We start from the raw sequence: 16,440 nt of genomic DNA, 5'->3' as shown, positions 1-16,440 counted from the left end.
ATATGTCTGTCTAATACTAAGACAACACATTTTTTGTAATGCAAAACAACCTGTTCCATTAATTAATTGCTTTAAAATACATTTTGTAGTTTACTTTCATTTAAAAATATTGAAGTAAGGTTGGGGGACTCAAAGGGCACCCGATTGTTTGTCTGAACACCTTGTTTCTCTTGTGCATTAAGAACACTTGTGTTAGGGCATGAATTAACAATAAATAGCTTATATACAGTGTAAAATACCACGTACTGTCCGCCCTCCCATGCCACCCTGGCATGACCTCTTGCCCCCGCTTTTCCACCCCATGTAAAATGTTCTAGAACCGCCACTGGCCACACCGCTTTAGCCTTTCTAATGATTCTGAAGGTAAACACAGTGAAGGCGGTGTGTGAAAGGCACTGCGCGCTCGTCTTCTCAGAGGCTGAGTTAACCCTCCCGCTGCCTCCTGGTGCTGCAGAGATTTCATGAAGTGAAGGAGGTTTTCCTTCTATAAAACAGCTGCGGGCAGCAGATACTGTGAGAGTCACAGACATGAATACATAGATCAAGGCAGACTGGTGCACACACTCTCCTGTTTTGCCAATCCAGTGCTTAAACAAATATAGCTCTAAATCCCTAGCCGAAATGTCCTTAAAATGAAGACCGAGTTCGACATTTTAATTAATGTCCTGCCAACACTGGCAGGACAGAAGGCGACACGCCCTTTCTAAGCCATGTCCTCACATCCCAAGCTGCATCCCCAAATAGTTTATTATGTTGTTACAACAGGGTTCAGGGGGAGTGGCTGTACGGCTGCACCCGTAGGATAGAAAAGGGGGAAGTGATGTCTGACTCAGAGGTCGCGCGGCTGTGGAGAAGAACGTGTTGCCCACATTCTGTTACTAAGTTTAGGCTAGTTAGCTAGCAGGTTTATTGTTTTGGGTGCAGTCACTTTTGCCTCCACTTGCTGTTCAAATAAATGTTGAAAGAAAAAGTTAATCTGTGTACAGTTCTGGTTTATATGGGTGTTGAAGAAGAAGAAGAAGAAGAAGAAGAAGAAGAAGAAGAAGAAGAAGAAGAAGAAGAAGAAGAAGAAGAAGAAGAAGAAGAGAAGAAAAAGAAGAAGAAGAAGAAGAAGAAGAATTGGGAGGGATGAAACCCTCTTTAATGGTCACACATGCGGAGCACACAGCACACACAGTGAAACGTGTTCTCTGCTTTTAACCCATCCTAGTACCAGGAGTCTAGTACTAGGAGCAGTACAGCGCCCGGGGAGAAATGGGAGTGAGGGGGGAAGGGGGATGTCTGGTGCCTTGCTCAAGGGCACCACGGCAGGAGGTGAACTGGGACCTCTCCAAGTAGAAGTCCACACTCCAAATAGGTCTGGTCGGGGACTTGAACCGGCGACCCTACGGCTCACAGTCTAAGCCCCTACTGACTGCCATAGATTTAGTCCCTAATTTGCTCTCAAAATGGACCAGATTGATGCATTTAACTTCAACATTTAAAAAAAAAATCTTCCCGGGGGAGCTTGCCCCCGGACCCCCCCTAGAGGAGGTGAGGTCCTCCACCTGCCCACACCCCCCATTAAATTATCTCACCCACATTGAGGATGCTTCCTACGCCCATGTTTTATTCCATGTGTCAAGTCAGGCAAATTGGGTCAAAATGTTATTGCATCAATGATCTGTTAACATTAAAATCACTAAATATATGCCGTAACTATTTTGCTCTAGGCAACTCAAGGGCTCAGGTAATGTGATTACTATATGAATAATTGTCCAAAATAACATAAAATGCATAGGGTTTTTTGTTAAGTAACATACTTTCGTCGCCGGCCGGCCGATACATGCCGCGCATTAAGTGGGCCTGTCTGTCAATGAATCCCCGGGCCACTTTTTCCCCCCAGTCCGCCCCTGATACCTAAGATTACATATTAATAAAAAAAATTGCCTCCGCTTCGCAATCAGAATCCTCAAAAATGCAGACGTATACTATTCTTTCTTACATTTTCATTATTAATAAGTCTGTCTGAAGCATCTTCCATTCATAATGTAATATATAAAATGTGCAAAGGTAATGAAAATGACAATTACATTTATGGAGTGACAAGTATTTTTTTTGTCCATGCTAAATATTTGAACTTGACCTTGATAACAGATGGAAGCAGCAAATCCTCAAATTATATTATTATTTCCAATAATATATTATTATGTATTTTTAATTTTCTGCTTTATAAATGGAAAACAATCAAAAACACTGATTACTTATTCTGCGATTATGCAGTCTTTTGAAATGGTTACAAAAATAGTCCTCATCACCACATGGATATGTTTCCTAAAACGTAAACACCTCATTTTTAGTAGCTCCTCCTGGTCAGTGGTTAGTGTATGTGTGTGTGTGTTCACAGGTCCCCCCCCAAAGAAGCTCACTACAGGTATGATCTGTACACACCCCATGGCGTACGCTATCCTTTCGCCCAGCGCTGTGGTTAAGCCACAGTACCCCAGACCGCCTGGGGATTTTCAATAACTGTCTGTCTGTTTTTGGTAAACAAAAGGCTCCGGTTTTAATGCATTTTTGAGCCACTCTTGCCCCTTGGCTTTTATCGGCTTAGCCACGGCGATTAATCGGACAGCCCTGTTTGTGTTGTCCTGTGCCCGGGTGTTTGTCTCAGAGCTCTGGTGATCCCCCTTCTTTGTCTCGTGTCACCCAAAGGGGTTTATGATGGGGGCCACAGCTGAGTAGATTAGTGTCTTCAGTATGTATGTGTGTGTGTGTGTGTGTGTGTGTGTGTGTGTGTGTGTGTGTGTGTGTGTGTGTGTGTGTGTGTGTAAAGAGGGAGGGGTCGTGATATGTGTGTATGTAGTCCTAAAGATCCTTCAGCTGTTCCAAGGGTGTGTTTTTTTTCTTTTTTTACCCACCACAGGTTTCCCGTGGGAAATGTATATGGTATGCGAGACAAGTGGCACATTGAGGTTGTAAAGTAACATAGACCCCTTCCACAGCAGAGAACAAATTGTATTAAGTGCTCCTGCAGCTGAGAGCTTTAGGAATAAATCACACGCCACAGGCATTGTGTAAATTACACATAAATTATCAAGATTCTGTGAAATTACTTACCTAATTATAGTTATTCAAGTGGATTAATTCTATGTTTTTTCAGCTAATCAAAAGTTGTATGTTGGCATGTGTGCACTTAGCACATGTAGAGAAAGCCAGACATGGAAAAGAACAGACAGACACATAATGGATTTAGTATAAATATTTAAAATACTTTATACAGCATAGAAATCTCTCGACACTCAAACAAAACCCTCCATTACAAAATCTTACAAAAGACCACCCCCCCTCAAGTCTGTATCAATCTCAGTATCAACCACAAAAAAGGTAAAAAGACGTCATTTCAAATGTTCACCTTACAGTTGGACTCGTGAAACTTTGCATGCAATTTTTTTCATTTAGACAGGAAGAGATTCAATATGATCTTAACAGTGAGAAGCCTCATGTGCCAGTGGAAGCCTTTTTGTCAAATTGTTTTATGGAGCAAAGGTGCAAATATGTCGGTTTTACAAAAAAATGTTAAACCCCGTTGTACCAAACTGAATACGTGACAGGAACACACGAGTCGTACAGTTATTTACAAGCACAACTTTCAGGTTACTCTCAGAGAGCTCTTGGCAAATACTCATCATTGCAGTTAACACTTAAGACTATTGCACAAACTACATCATTAAGACAAAAGGAAGTGAATTATTTTCATGGATGTTACACAATTCTCCCACGTTCATTACCTCAGCCTTTGGCGAGGTTCACAAGTTTCATAAGGCTTTTGATTCTTTATTTTTTATCTTTATTTTTTGTTCTCAAAGCTTACTATGAACAGGCTGTGAAAGTCATAACGAAGACTTTGACAGTTTCCCTGTGGGTCGTAGAGATGATGTAACACTAGTATATAAAAGGTTATAGCTGTGAGTTATTATCAGTGTTGAGTGATAGTTTATGAGACTGCTATAAAAGATGAGAGGACGACTCTTCTCTCTGTGTCTATTTCTGTCTCGGTGTGTGGATACTAATGGCACTAACGCGTGGACACTGCAACACTGTGGCAAAATCCACACAAGCAAGTCACAATTGACTGCTGTTTTACATTAAAGTATGAATAATGCAGTGAGGTAAGAGATGGTACAAACATGTATTGTTACTACTGGTTTTGGTTTCAAGGAATAGTGCAGTGAGCTTCATCGTCCAGTCAGCTTTGAGGATACAGTGGCAGCTGGCTGGAGGTCAACGGGTTTTTAGAGAGTGTTTTCACAGAGACAAAACATTTAAACATGTAATCAAGGTAAGGGTAAGAGTTGGGGTCTGTTAGCTGGTGAGAATCAGTCTACGGCTCAATTAGTAACCAGTTACAGCAATATTACATAAGAGAGTACCTCTTAACTCAGTTTATAATACAGTGTTTTGCTCGTGTGTGTGTGTGTGTGCATGCGTGTGTTTTACATCACGTCCCATGTCCACTCTGTATCTAGGCCACAGTGAGGTTAATTAATTGCTTAAGGATCCGTTTCCAATCTCATATTCTCAGCGTCATCACTTCTTATTACATTATGATAGTGGAGACTAGAGATACACAATTTGTTACTGTCACTCAAACCTCCTTTTTATCCTTCTTTTTTTTTCAAGTCTGTCTTGAAAAGTGGCTCAGTTGCAATAAAGGGACAGTTCACAGTTCAAAAGGCCGCTCTGGAAGACCTCTCCAACTTATCAAATGTTGAGAGGGGCCTTGAGTTCAGTCTGTCTTTACTTTTTTTTTTAATTCTTGCCATGTACCCCTCAGCAAAGGGTCTTAAGTGCACCTGAAGCACAGAGGAGAGTCTGCATGGGGTAAGGAGGGGGGGACACCACTTCCTCAACCACTTGTTCTGGCCGGAAGGAGAACGGCTGCAGTTGGACTTTCTTCTTTAGGATCTGTCCGATTCCCATGGAGGGGAACTTGCTGCGGTGCGTCGGGCTGTCTGGATCGCTGCTGCTGCTGTTGTTGGACGGAGGGCTGAATGCTGAGGTGGGGTTGAGGGCACTGAAGGCGGACTTCGGAGGGCTGAATGCCGAGCTCCCTGGGGGGCTCCCTATGGTGCTGGGCGGGCTGCCGCTGGTGTCGGAAGATGCGCCCCAATCTGACGAGATGCTCTTCTTGGGCTGTGGGTTGACAATTAGGACGGGAGGACTCGGGATCGTGGCCTTCTTCAAGTAGGAGGAGTCGGGCTGGAAAGCAGAGACGTGGCGGGGCGGGGAGAGGGTCCCGTTGGTCAGCTTGTACCAGGGCGAGCTGGGGGTGTCTTCAATTTGCTTCGGCTTTGGAGAGCGAGCCAAAGGAATGCATGCCGATCGGTGACGGTGCCGGCGGGGCGGGGATGTTGTGTTCGGGGCTCGTACTGACTTGTGGGAGGGTGGCCAAGCGCCTCCGTTGTTTAGGGGTGTTGGAAAAGAGAGGTTGGATCTCGAGATATTCCATGGAGGAAGAGGCGACTGTTCCGGGTGGGGCCAGAGGTGAATTACGATGACCACCAGTTAAGGCACGCAATATACCTGAGGAGGAAATGAGAAGCAATTTAAGTTTTGGAATACTGTCACTCACATATTTGCATTATTTTCACTGCATGTACAAGTGAGTAAGGGTATGAGAACTGCATGTACTTTCAGCCTAGTCCCTGCATGTCTACATTCTACGTCATCTGTGAGTATGTAACAAGAACATTCAGTACAGATTTAATCTGTACATGCTGTATCTGGAACAGCCTATGACTTTTTCTTTACAGTAAAGCAAGACAAGGCAAGTTTATTCATACAGCACCTTTCAACACAAGGCAATTCCAAGTGCTTTACAAAAATGAAAGACATTAAGAGCATTAAGAAACATATTATAAAATGGCATGGCAGTGCCTCTTTTAGGAAAATGAGTTTAGGCTCGAGCTTTGCCCCCGTTTTCATTATAACTTCTACAAGTAGTGTTAAGGACCACCTATCATTATTTGTTGAAAATCATAGGCCCAGTCTTTTACGAAATATGTATTTGACTATGCTGCTGTGTTGCTAGATTAAATTCCGAGTCATTCTTTAGAATATCTTAACTTCTGTTCTATTCTGTTTAGTAATTTAATCTGGCGGACATCAGTTAAATTAAATTATAAAAAGTGTTGTGTTTGGCCTACGATTGAATGACAACCAGGATGTTTCTTCTTATGGGTGGGTGGTTGGAAGGATGGAAGGATGGATGGATGGATGGATGGATGAAAAAATGGATGGATGGAGGAAGGAGTGGATGGATGGATGGATTGAGGATCGGACAGACGAACTGGTAACTATGTAAATGTGAAGAACATGCATGCTCAGTCAACGTATATATAATATAATAATAATAATATATATATAACTGTATAAATAAAGGTGAACTTTTGGAACACATATACTGTATCTTATTATCTTGATTTGACCCCTCACCTGTTCTGTGTTTTTTCTCCTTGCTTTGCCCCTTTGCGACAGCCAGGTAAACAGGCGTCTGCTTGGGGGGGATGGTGAGCTTGTCGACGTGCTTCCTCCACTGGGTCTGGAAGTATTCGTTTTTCTGCTTTTCTCCGTTCTTCTTTTCTTGGAACTGCATCTCCTAAACAGACAGGGCAAAACCACAAATTATGAAAAACCTGTTATTTTACTAACTTGGCATGTGTTGGTCATTATGATATTCCAGTTTTATTATGTTTTTTTAAAATATTGAACAATGTTTCCTTAACACCCTGTTATTAGAAAGACTTTCGACAGATGTTAGCAAGGATCTCCTTACCCTGTATTTTTTAGAGAGTCTCTTCATTTTCTTGTTGAGGAGGAAGTAGACAGCCAGAGTGTGGCAGGCGCGGTTGGTGAGGACGGCACTCAGAACCTCACTGTGTTTGTAGTTCATCTTCTCCGTCATATGTAGCAACACTGTGTGGTTTATCTCTTCAATGTGGATCCTGGATACAGAAGACAGAGAAAGTTAATGCCTTGTGATGCTTTAAAATTGAAGGCAAAAAGGTTTCTCTATGCATGCTTAAACAGATGACATAAGCAAAATACAAATTCTAAGTGTGCGTGAGCCTACCTGTTGAGGTAAGGTGTGCCTGTGTTCTTGTTGGCCAGCTGTAGCCAGGAATCTGCCATCACTTGATGGATGTTAGGACGCTTGTTTGGATCTGGTTCAAGAAGCTTCTTCAGAAGACAGATGGCAGCTAAGACAGAAAGAGGGAGAATACATATTCATAAGCTTCCTCAACTTGTTTTGTCAACAAAGTTTTGTCAATACTGAAACTCATTTTTGCATTACATATTTCTCTTCAGCAATGTGACGCACAAACTTGGCATTCATCCTCCTTATCCGCTTTCATAATATAAGACGGATAAGATGACACATCCTTGTCATTGGGTTCTTAATAATAAATTACATAACCTAAGGATAGAGGGTGTCGTTTTTCTCATACTGATATTCTGAACAATCTGTGCTGTTGTATTTGCTGTAAAGTGTCTCTACTGTAGGCTATTTTTATTATATGTACAGCACTTTGGCTCGACCAAAAATCGTTTATAAATGTGCTATATAAATAAAACTTGATTTGATTTGATTTGATAACCTGGTTAAGTCATCTGTTATTGGTATTAGAGTGAGACTCGTGACGCAAGCAGAAATTGTGGTGAGCGCCACTATTTCCAGCGATGCATTAACACACCTTTGTTCCTCTGCGAAAATGTTTCCTTTATTTCCTTGCTTTACAGAATATTAGTTAAAGCTCAGTAGGAATAATTAGTTTCAATATGGATGATTAAATATATTCTAATTCTACAAATGTATAATGGCTTCAATGGAAGATTAGGAGGAATTGTTATACTGTTCATGCATTGTCAGTGACTTGACAGGAACCGGTTGGGTAAAATCTGTTTCTAATTATGAACTTAAACAATTGCGGTTCACTAGAACTTTGCCAAGTACCTCTGGGGCAAATAACATTATCGATATATCCTTTTCATGCAGCGCACGTTACTTAACAGGAACCGGTTAGTTGAAACCTGTTTCTAATTATTATCTAATAGAATTACAGTTCACCTGAAGTTTTCTTTACTTACCACCAATGTTCTTGAATTTCAACTATACAGAAATACCATTCAGATTTTCCATTGCGTTAAATTATTGACTGGAAGGATTCTGCCGTAGTTGACAGGTTCATTCTTTAGAAATGCTTGTCATTGGGGAATCAGTTCCAGTTTGATTTATATGCGCATTTGCACCCCTTCACTCATCGAGGGTTTTATTTCCTCTAACTCACTGAGCTGTTTGCTTACTTCTAAGTACGGCTGCATTTCTCTTAAGAGAATATCAAACAAATGTAATAGAGTCCTAATCAAGGAGTCTAACTTAGAAGAAGTTTGACCTTTATTGATTTAAGACGTATCTGATTGCATAGTTCTCTCTCTACTTCTTTAGTTTTGTAATTTGTTTTTTGACTTGAGTGACCAACACAAAATGTTATGTCAGAGAGATTTCATTAAGGCATTTTGGAAATCCAAACCACAGACTCACAACGAAAGACTACCTCCATTTCATTCCAGCTTCTTATTATCAAAACATTTCATCATGAACTATGTTGCTTCTCTTGGCACCCTGACACCGGACCGACAACATTCTTTCCCCGTCATGTCAAACATCACCTGAGATGTTCTTGATTTAAGGTCTAATATATTTGTCAGCACATTCATTCTGTCAGTTTTACCCTGGGGGGGATTGCAGTGCCATGAAGTGATTTATAGGGTATGAGTTTGTTGATTGATACATTCGTTCTTGACTTTAGGAAAGGCTTTTCTGTTGAGGATTTATTAAACAGTTGTGCATTAATGTGTTGAGTTTTTACCTGTGCAAAGTGAGGGAGGGAGAGGGTTCATCTCCTTGTCCACCATCTTCTGGTGCAGGGCTCGGAGACTGAAGGGCTCCACGGTGAACGGCAGATTCCCAGTCAGCATGGCGTACATGTTCACACCACTGGAAGATCAAAAAACACACTTCAGCTCGGAATGCATGTGAAATAGATGTATTTAAATACACTGATATTTACAGACATACATTCTATAAGGAAGAAGTAGACACTCACATGGACCAGACATCCACTTTGGGCCCGTACTTCTTCCTGGAGAGCAGCTCGGGGGCGGCGTAGGCGGGACTTCCACACTGCGTGCTGAAGGGGTCTGAGTATCCCAGGATGCCTGCGCAGTTACTGAGGCCAAAATCTGAAGGACAGAAGAGGTGGGGGTGAATGTTATTTCTGGGTTTTATTACCGTCTTTTAAGGCCACTTGTCGCCCCTTTCAAAGCGTTACACACACAAATGGAAGCAGATTAGCACTATGGTGAGAGCTCGTAAGGCATTTAACAGGATGTGTAATTGCTCTTGGCTCTTTAACACGTGGGATATCAGGCAAGAAAATACAGAAAATAAATTGCATTTCTTTGTAATAGACAGACAGTTTTGAGGTGAGTTTGTTTCTGTAAATGTGAGTGTTTGAGTTACCTATGAGCTTTATGTTGTCCTTGCTCTTGGCTCTTTAAATATTTTTATTTTGCAAAGTAACTGAAATCAAAGGCCTTCTTTTTGCATTAGCTGTTTTAATATTGTTCGTGTTCTTTGCTATGGGAAGTGTGTGTGTGTTTATAAAGGAATTTATTGAATGTATTCTTAATAGAAAGAGAGTTTTGAGGTGAGTTCTTCTGTAAATGTTTGAATTACCTATGAGCTTTATGTTGTCCTGCTCATCCAACAGGAGGTTTTCTATCTTCAGATCCCTGTAAAACAAAGATTCAGTGTTAACACTTATCTAAGCCACACATCATCACACAATGCACAAGCAGTAGGGGAGGTCAACACCCCCCGTTTCAATGTGGGTCACGCTGGGTGATTTTCGGGGTCTATTGTGTGCCTTCAGATCCCTCCTTATAAATCCTGTTATACAGTTATCTACATGGGTCTTCTCACCATGATAGACATTTAGTTCCCAGAGTCCCAGACAAATAATAGAATTTTCCTGGGAAGAGCTTTGTGTATTGTATATTTGGAATTTCATTCTGATGCAGTTCATGTTTTTTTCTGCCCTAAATATAATCAAACATTTCATCACAAGATGTAACCATATTTTGTAGGAGAAAGGCACTGGAATTATCCCTGCACAGTGCATGGAAATTCAGCTCTTTTTTAAAATCGTATTTAGTTTTTAAGAAATGCTTAGCCGCTTTCTTTAAAACCTCTTAAAGCATGGCAAATATGGTTATTCATGGATTAACAGTAGTGCACAATACAGACTTAACATACACTTTGAGAAAGAGGATAATTAAATTCAGCTTCAACCCACAAATAGCACAAAGCCCTTTGGATGGCACTGACAATATTTCTAAAGACATTTATATTCTGCTCTATCTTTGAAGAGCAATGTGTGTATGGCTCATTATTTGTAAGTGTTTATTTACCTGTGCACTACACCCGCTCTGTGCAGGTGCTCAACGGCCAGCACCAACTGACGGATGTATTTCTGAGTCTCCCTCTCATCCAGGCGCTTCTTATCATAGATGAGGTTCATGAGGTTCCCGCCGGGACACAGCTCCATCACCAGGTAGTAGCTGTTCTCCGTCTCCAGGATGTCCAGCAGCTGCGTGATGTTGGGGTGACGGATCATCTGCTGGATGTGGCCCTCCCTCCGCAGGTTCTTGGTCACATACGAGTCCTTCTTGGCCTTCCGTTTGTCAATCACCTTCACCGCCACCTGGAGCAAAATGCGACAGGAGAGGAAAAAGCTATTAGATGAGGAACGCACTGTTTTGCGCCACATGATATTGTGAATAATACCCATGGAGAATGAAGCACTTGTTCACTGCTGTGCTTTCGGAAGAGGTTTCAAAGAGAGTTGCAGTGTAACAGGTGACAATTTTCTCAGTCTCCACTGCGGACTATATTACTCGACACTGACCTCTCCCTCACAGCTGCTCCCAATGTGGGGCAACCCAGGCGCTATAGGGCCCTGAGGCGGCAGCAGAAGGGGAGGTATGTGTGTGTGTGTTGGAGGGGTAACTGAACCATCATAAACCGAGGGAAAAACAAATGTTACCCTATCTGTTGAGAAGGCGCTAAGGCCAAATGGACAGATGATATTTCCCCATTTGCCCCGGAGTTTAGTTGTAGTTTAAAACACACAAATGTAAAAAAGAACACTGAGGGACGATATCAACTCAATGGCACAATAGGATGTGAAGTAGGGCTGCTCAATTAATCGTATTTTAATCGCAATTACGATTATGGCTTGCAACGATTACGAAAACAACGTAATCGAAATAAAACGATTTTTTTTTTCAAATTATTATTATTACTTTTTTCAGGGTAATCAACTGTTAAAAATATACTGTTCACATTTTCTTTCTCCAATAAATTGATGTTTTTCAAAGTAAATGGATAATCGTTTTTAATAATCGTGATATCAATTATTGACCCAAATAATCGAGATTATGATTTTTGCCATAATCGAGCAGCCCTAATCTGAAGTAAAGATTTCTGGGCATATGTGTTAAGTTTTCTTTCCTCAATTACTCATCCCAAGGACTTCACTCTATGTTTCTCTGCCCTTGTTGTCTCATTGGAGGAAAACCTTCAGACTCCTCATAAAACGTGGAGAACATGTCCTTTATGACAAACACGTCCCTTTGTGGCTGATTACATTCAATAACATACCCATCTCCTTTATTTCATCCTCTGCCCGTGTGTCTCCTTGTATCCTGTCTAGACCGAGTTCAAGAGCATAGCTACCATACACTGCAAATCATCTCAAGGAGAGCCTACAGACATGGAAAGGCATGACCGGTGAAGCTAATCACCATATCCATTAATGAAATGGTGAGGGCCAAAGTGGCTGTGTGTATGTCCCCTCTTTCTTCTGTCCTTCAGCTTGTCTTTCTTTTATACCTTCGTCCTTTCATCTTTGATAATTGATTCACCTCTGAAAACCTTTTTACAACTGCTCATTAAACCTGGCCGTATATATACGTGTGTGTGTGTGTGTGTGTGTGTGTGTGTTGAACTGTCACAATACAGTAATATACTGTATAGCCCATGTTTACGCCAAGCAGCGTGGATGAGAGAAGGGGTGTGGGGGGTGTAGGGGAGGGGGGGATGGGGCACTGTATTTACAGTAGTCTATGTGAAGACGGGGAGGTTGGGGATATAGAGGGGGAGGGGTGTGCCCAGCCGGGGGGCTACTGGGGATTCAGTTGTTTATCAGGCGCCCCTCAGACAGAAACGGGGGAGGTGGGGTGGTATAGAGGGGAAAGTGGGTTACAGACATCCAAAACATGTGCATGTGACCTCCCAAGCCCCCTGACCATGACATCCCCATCCCTCACCTCACCTCACTTTCAACCCCCCCTGCCTGAATACACAGACCCTCTCTCATCCCCGCATCCTCACTGGCTTTCTAGGGATGCTAAAAAAAAAGGGCCCTCTACTGTATTTTCTTTTCCCCATACTACATGTTTGCTTGAATAAACTCACTTCCCCTCGTTCCCCTCCAAGAGCCTGACCCTGAATGAGAGAGAGAGAGTGTAAGGAGAGAGAGACCATGTGCTCTGCTTGGTTGTGTGATTGCCAGTGTTTGCATCATCCTCAACAAAGGGAGGGAAGAGGAGATCAGTGCTTTCTTTCTCCTCACAGCAAACGGGAAGGGAGGAGGAGGTGAGCCACAGGATAAGATAATGCCTAATATTCTAAATATATTCAGTGGCAGTGTTGTACATATATACAAACAGACATAGGTCTACATGTAAGGACACGTGAGGAAAAAGGGGGTACTTGTTTTCCAATATGCAAATGCTCTGGCTGCCCCTCAAAAACAGATTGAGGAGACAAAGGCGACCAGTGGCCAATGGTGGTCCATATCAAAGCCTTGCACTGGCAGAATCTTAATGAGGCTGAAGCCCATTTATCAACGACATGATTTCATATGCAAGTAGCAGCTCTGCTCTCCCATAGGTCGGCCAATTTCCCTCTCTGTTCCTATCACAGGCTTGCGCGCCCACAGTGGTGAGCTCACCACCACCAGCAGACAAAGGAAGGTTCAGGAAAAAGCCACAGACCGCACAGCTAGGTACCAACACATGTAAGGAAAACACAGGCAGCTCTTCCTGTCTCTCCCACACACACACAAAAAGTAAATATTGTCACAGGAGCTTGGCTAGAAAACAAACCCTGCTGGGCATATGGTGAGTTCAGCAGCTGGTGGTGCTGCATGAGCTCATTAACAAAGTCTTCCATTGCAAACAACACTTTCTCCAAGAAGTCTATTAGGAATACATTGCAAACAAATGTATGGCTAAACTGTCAATGTATGGTGAGGGTTTTTTCTTGGTTGACAGGCATGTATGAGTCAATAGACAGCAGCCACTGTCCACTGATGGAAATGTGAAACACCAAAAGGCACCATGCTGCATGCCACCCATAATCTATATAACATAAATGGGCTATAACAGTCAGAACAAACTAGTTTTACAAAAGGAAAAAGTTAATTAATTCACAAGAGTTGTTTTTTCCAAGCTCAAGAAGTCAGGAGTATAACATTTAACTTGAATTGTGTGGCATCATGTGATAGGATCAAATATAATGTAATACATTGCTAAATCAAGAACGACAACTCATTTAACCAAACCATGTTGCATTTAGACTTAGTGACCCCACAGTCTTACCTTTTCCCCAGTCATGGCATGGAGACCTTCTCTCACTTTGGCGAAGGACCCTTCTCCCAGCTTCCTCCCGATCAGATAGTTCCCGACCCGTTTGGTGTGATAGAAGTTCTTCAGGATCTCCGCCGCAGGACTGCATGAGGCCGGGAGGATGTTCTCATTCCCGGCACTATTTGGGCTCTTTCCCTCATATAACCCGTGGCTGTTGTCTACTACCATGGCGCCGTCTGCAACCGGCATCACAGCTCTCTTATCAAATGTTAAAAGTAGCTACGCAGCGTGTCCCTCTCCCACCTTAGAGGCGGGTATTAAATGCTTAACGTCCGGCAAAGTGCGTAAAGTCCGGTCTGTCTGCGTCTTGCCCCTAATAACAAATTAAGGGAACTGGAGATGCGCCACCTGTTCGCCCAAAGCATCCAGTGAGCGCACTCAGCAGATTCCAATACAGGTCTTGATAAATGTATAGGATTGAAATGACACAGACGAATGTCAGATTCATTCATGGAAAGATATTTAAATGACGCAACCTGACTTAAATTCTAATAGGGTTTTTTTTAAATGCTGTAGCTCAGTCAGAGGTATCGTCCCTACTCCATACATCTCCTGGATAGTCTGAGTGCAGGCAGCGTGTTTTCAGTTTGAACTGACTTTACCGGTCATATGGGTGGGCGTTTCTTACGGGTGATAAAAAACACACACAGCCCCTCATACAGTGGTGGTAGCCGGGGTACATTGCAATCCAATCAACGCACGCAGGCGGAGCACATGTGAGAACAAGGGGGATGACTCCACCCGGTACCACCGCGCCGCATGTTGCGCTCAGATTGTACACAGCGATGAACAAAGATATTGTTGGAGGAAAAGAGACACAACAACACTGTGACTAACAAATATTACGATTTTTGTTGTTGTATTTTCTGAAACATGATTTATGGCTGTATATGTCGTAAGTTGTCGATCTATTGTCAGGTTTTATTTTGATATAATTGTGCGTAAAGGGTACACATGTTCACACCATGTACTGTGAATTACGCACCCCTTAATAACATGGATCACAATGTCATAGTCATCTTGTGGCAATACATATTGACAATTCATAATAATAATAACATTAATACAAAAAAATATAATAATAACTATAATATAATAATGGTGTCCAATAATTGCTATTGACCTGTTTCATTGTTTATCTGTTGGAGTGTTGATGTTCTGCTAACATGTGTTGCTCCACTACAACAGAGCAGACAAAGAAGAATTTTCCATTCGTTCATTGAGGTGTTCACTGGCCTAATTAACATGGTGGTTATCACTCAGAGGAGAACACCTGCAGGGAGGGGCAACAGATTGGTTTTTTTGGTCTGTATTAGGCTTCAGATAATTTTAATCTGACCTAATATAATTAGCCTATGTTAGTTGTTTTCCTACAGGTGCAAAAAAACAACACACCTGACAATTAAATCCAATAACAGCCTTACAATATACTGTACTACCAATTTAAAGCATGAGTTTTCCAAACTCTGTGGTGTTTTATCAGACTCTGGTTTTTTGGTGTTACTGCATCAGATTAAATATACAGGTGTGCTCCATTATGTTCACCCCTTGTGATCCTGCATGGAGAGATTGGGAAGAATACATGTGTACTCAGTACAGTTTGACTTAACTACTGGACCATGCTTTCTAGACACCAAACCAGACAACCAGACATGAAACCAAAAGTATGAGTATACCACCATCTATTGGAGTCACGTGGTACTACAAGAAGTAAAGTAAATGCTACTGAGATTTGAGTGAGCCTGCAGTCCTGCTGAATGCTTTCATTCTTTATTTTCATTAATTCTATAGTTTACTTATGACTTGAAAACGAGTTGTATTCTGAGTTGATTCAAGATGTGGAAATACATTTTGTTGAATTCAAAGTACTTTTAGAAGAGTTGATTTGGAAATGTTGCACCTATCATATTAACTTGCATCACACCACTACCAAAGGAGAATTTACCTAATACTCTAACTTGGTTTTCCAAGTTGACTTGATGGTAATATGAATACTAGGTATTGCAGTACTATTGATTGATATCTGGAAGTGGGTAAAATATAAGATTGCAAGAAGTCTGTTTTGTTTATAAAAAAAAGTAATGCACAGAGAACAGAATATGCAAGGGTCACTGGGAATTAAAGTATAACAAGTCTTGGAGGATGTGGTGGCTAAAATCACACATATCTAAAAGGCCATTATTTACAGTTTAGCAGTGATTCCATGTCAGCCACAGCTTGTTACAAAAAACCTGACTGATAGTGTGTTTAACGAACTTAAACTAGCTTTATTAAATGTCAGGTCTTTGGCAGGAAAAACATTTTTAATCAATGATTTTATCACTGAGCACAATCTCGATTTTATGTTTTTAACAGAAACTTGGATTGAACAAAATAACAGTGCAGCTGTTCTTATCGAATCAACCCCTCCCAACTTTAGTTTTATGAGTCAGGAAAGAATGCATAAGAAAGGGGGTGGAGTTGCTATTCTGTTCAATGATTCCCTTCAATGCAGGAAGACATCTTATGGGAACTTTGCTTCTTTTGAATATGTGGCCCTTCAGCTGAAATGCTCCTCTCGAGCTCTGTTCCTAAATATCTATAGACCACCCAAATACTGTGCAAGCTTTTTTGATGATTTTA

At 41.7% G+C, this 16,440-nt stretch overlaps 1 protein-coding gene across 1 annotated transcript; it reads right to left on the bottom strand.

Moving 5' to 3' along the window:
• Window positions 1–3,230: 3,230 nt before the first annotated feature.
• Window positions 3,231–14,583, bottom strand: hunk (hormonally up-regulated Neu-associated kinase). Its single transcript, XM_034199614.1, is given in 10 exon segments — window positions 3,231–5,325; window positions 5,327–5,565; window positions 6,478–6,640; window positions 6,818–6,986; window positions 7,115–7,241; window positions 8,913–9,040; window positions 9,150–9,285; window positions 9,782–9,837; window positions 10,516–10,808; window positions 13,771–14,583. Coding segments are annotated over 10 exon segments (2,061 nt in total). The 5' UTR covers window positions 14,008–14,583; the 3' UTR covers window positions 3,231–4,812.
• Window positions 14,584–16,440: the final 1,857 nt, after the last annotated feature.

The sequence above is a fragment of the Gymnodraco acuticeps genome, unplaced genomic scaffold (genome assembly GCF_902827175.1).
Source record: "Gymnodraco acuticeps unplaced genomic scaffold, fGymAcu1.1, whole genome shotgun sequence".
Classification (NCBI taxonomy): Eukaryota; Metazoa; Chordata; class Actinopteri; order Perciformes; family Bathydraconidae; genus Gymnodraco; species Gymnodraco acuticeps.
The sequence above is the reverse complement of the archived record's forward strand: the minus strand, read 5'-3'. Positions and strand labels throughout refer to the sequence as shown.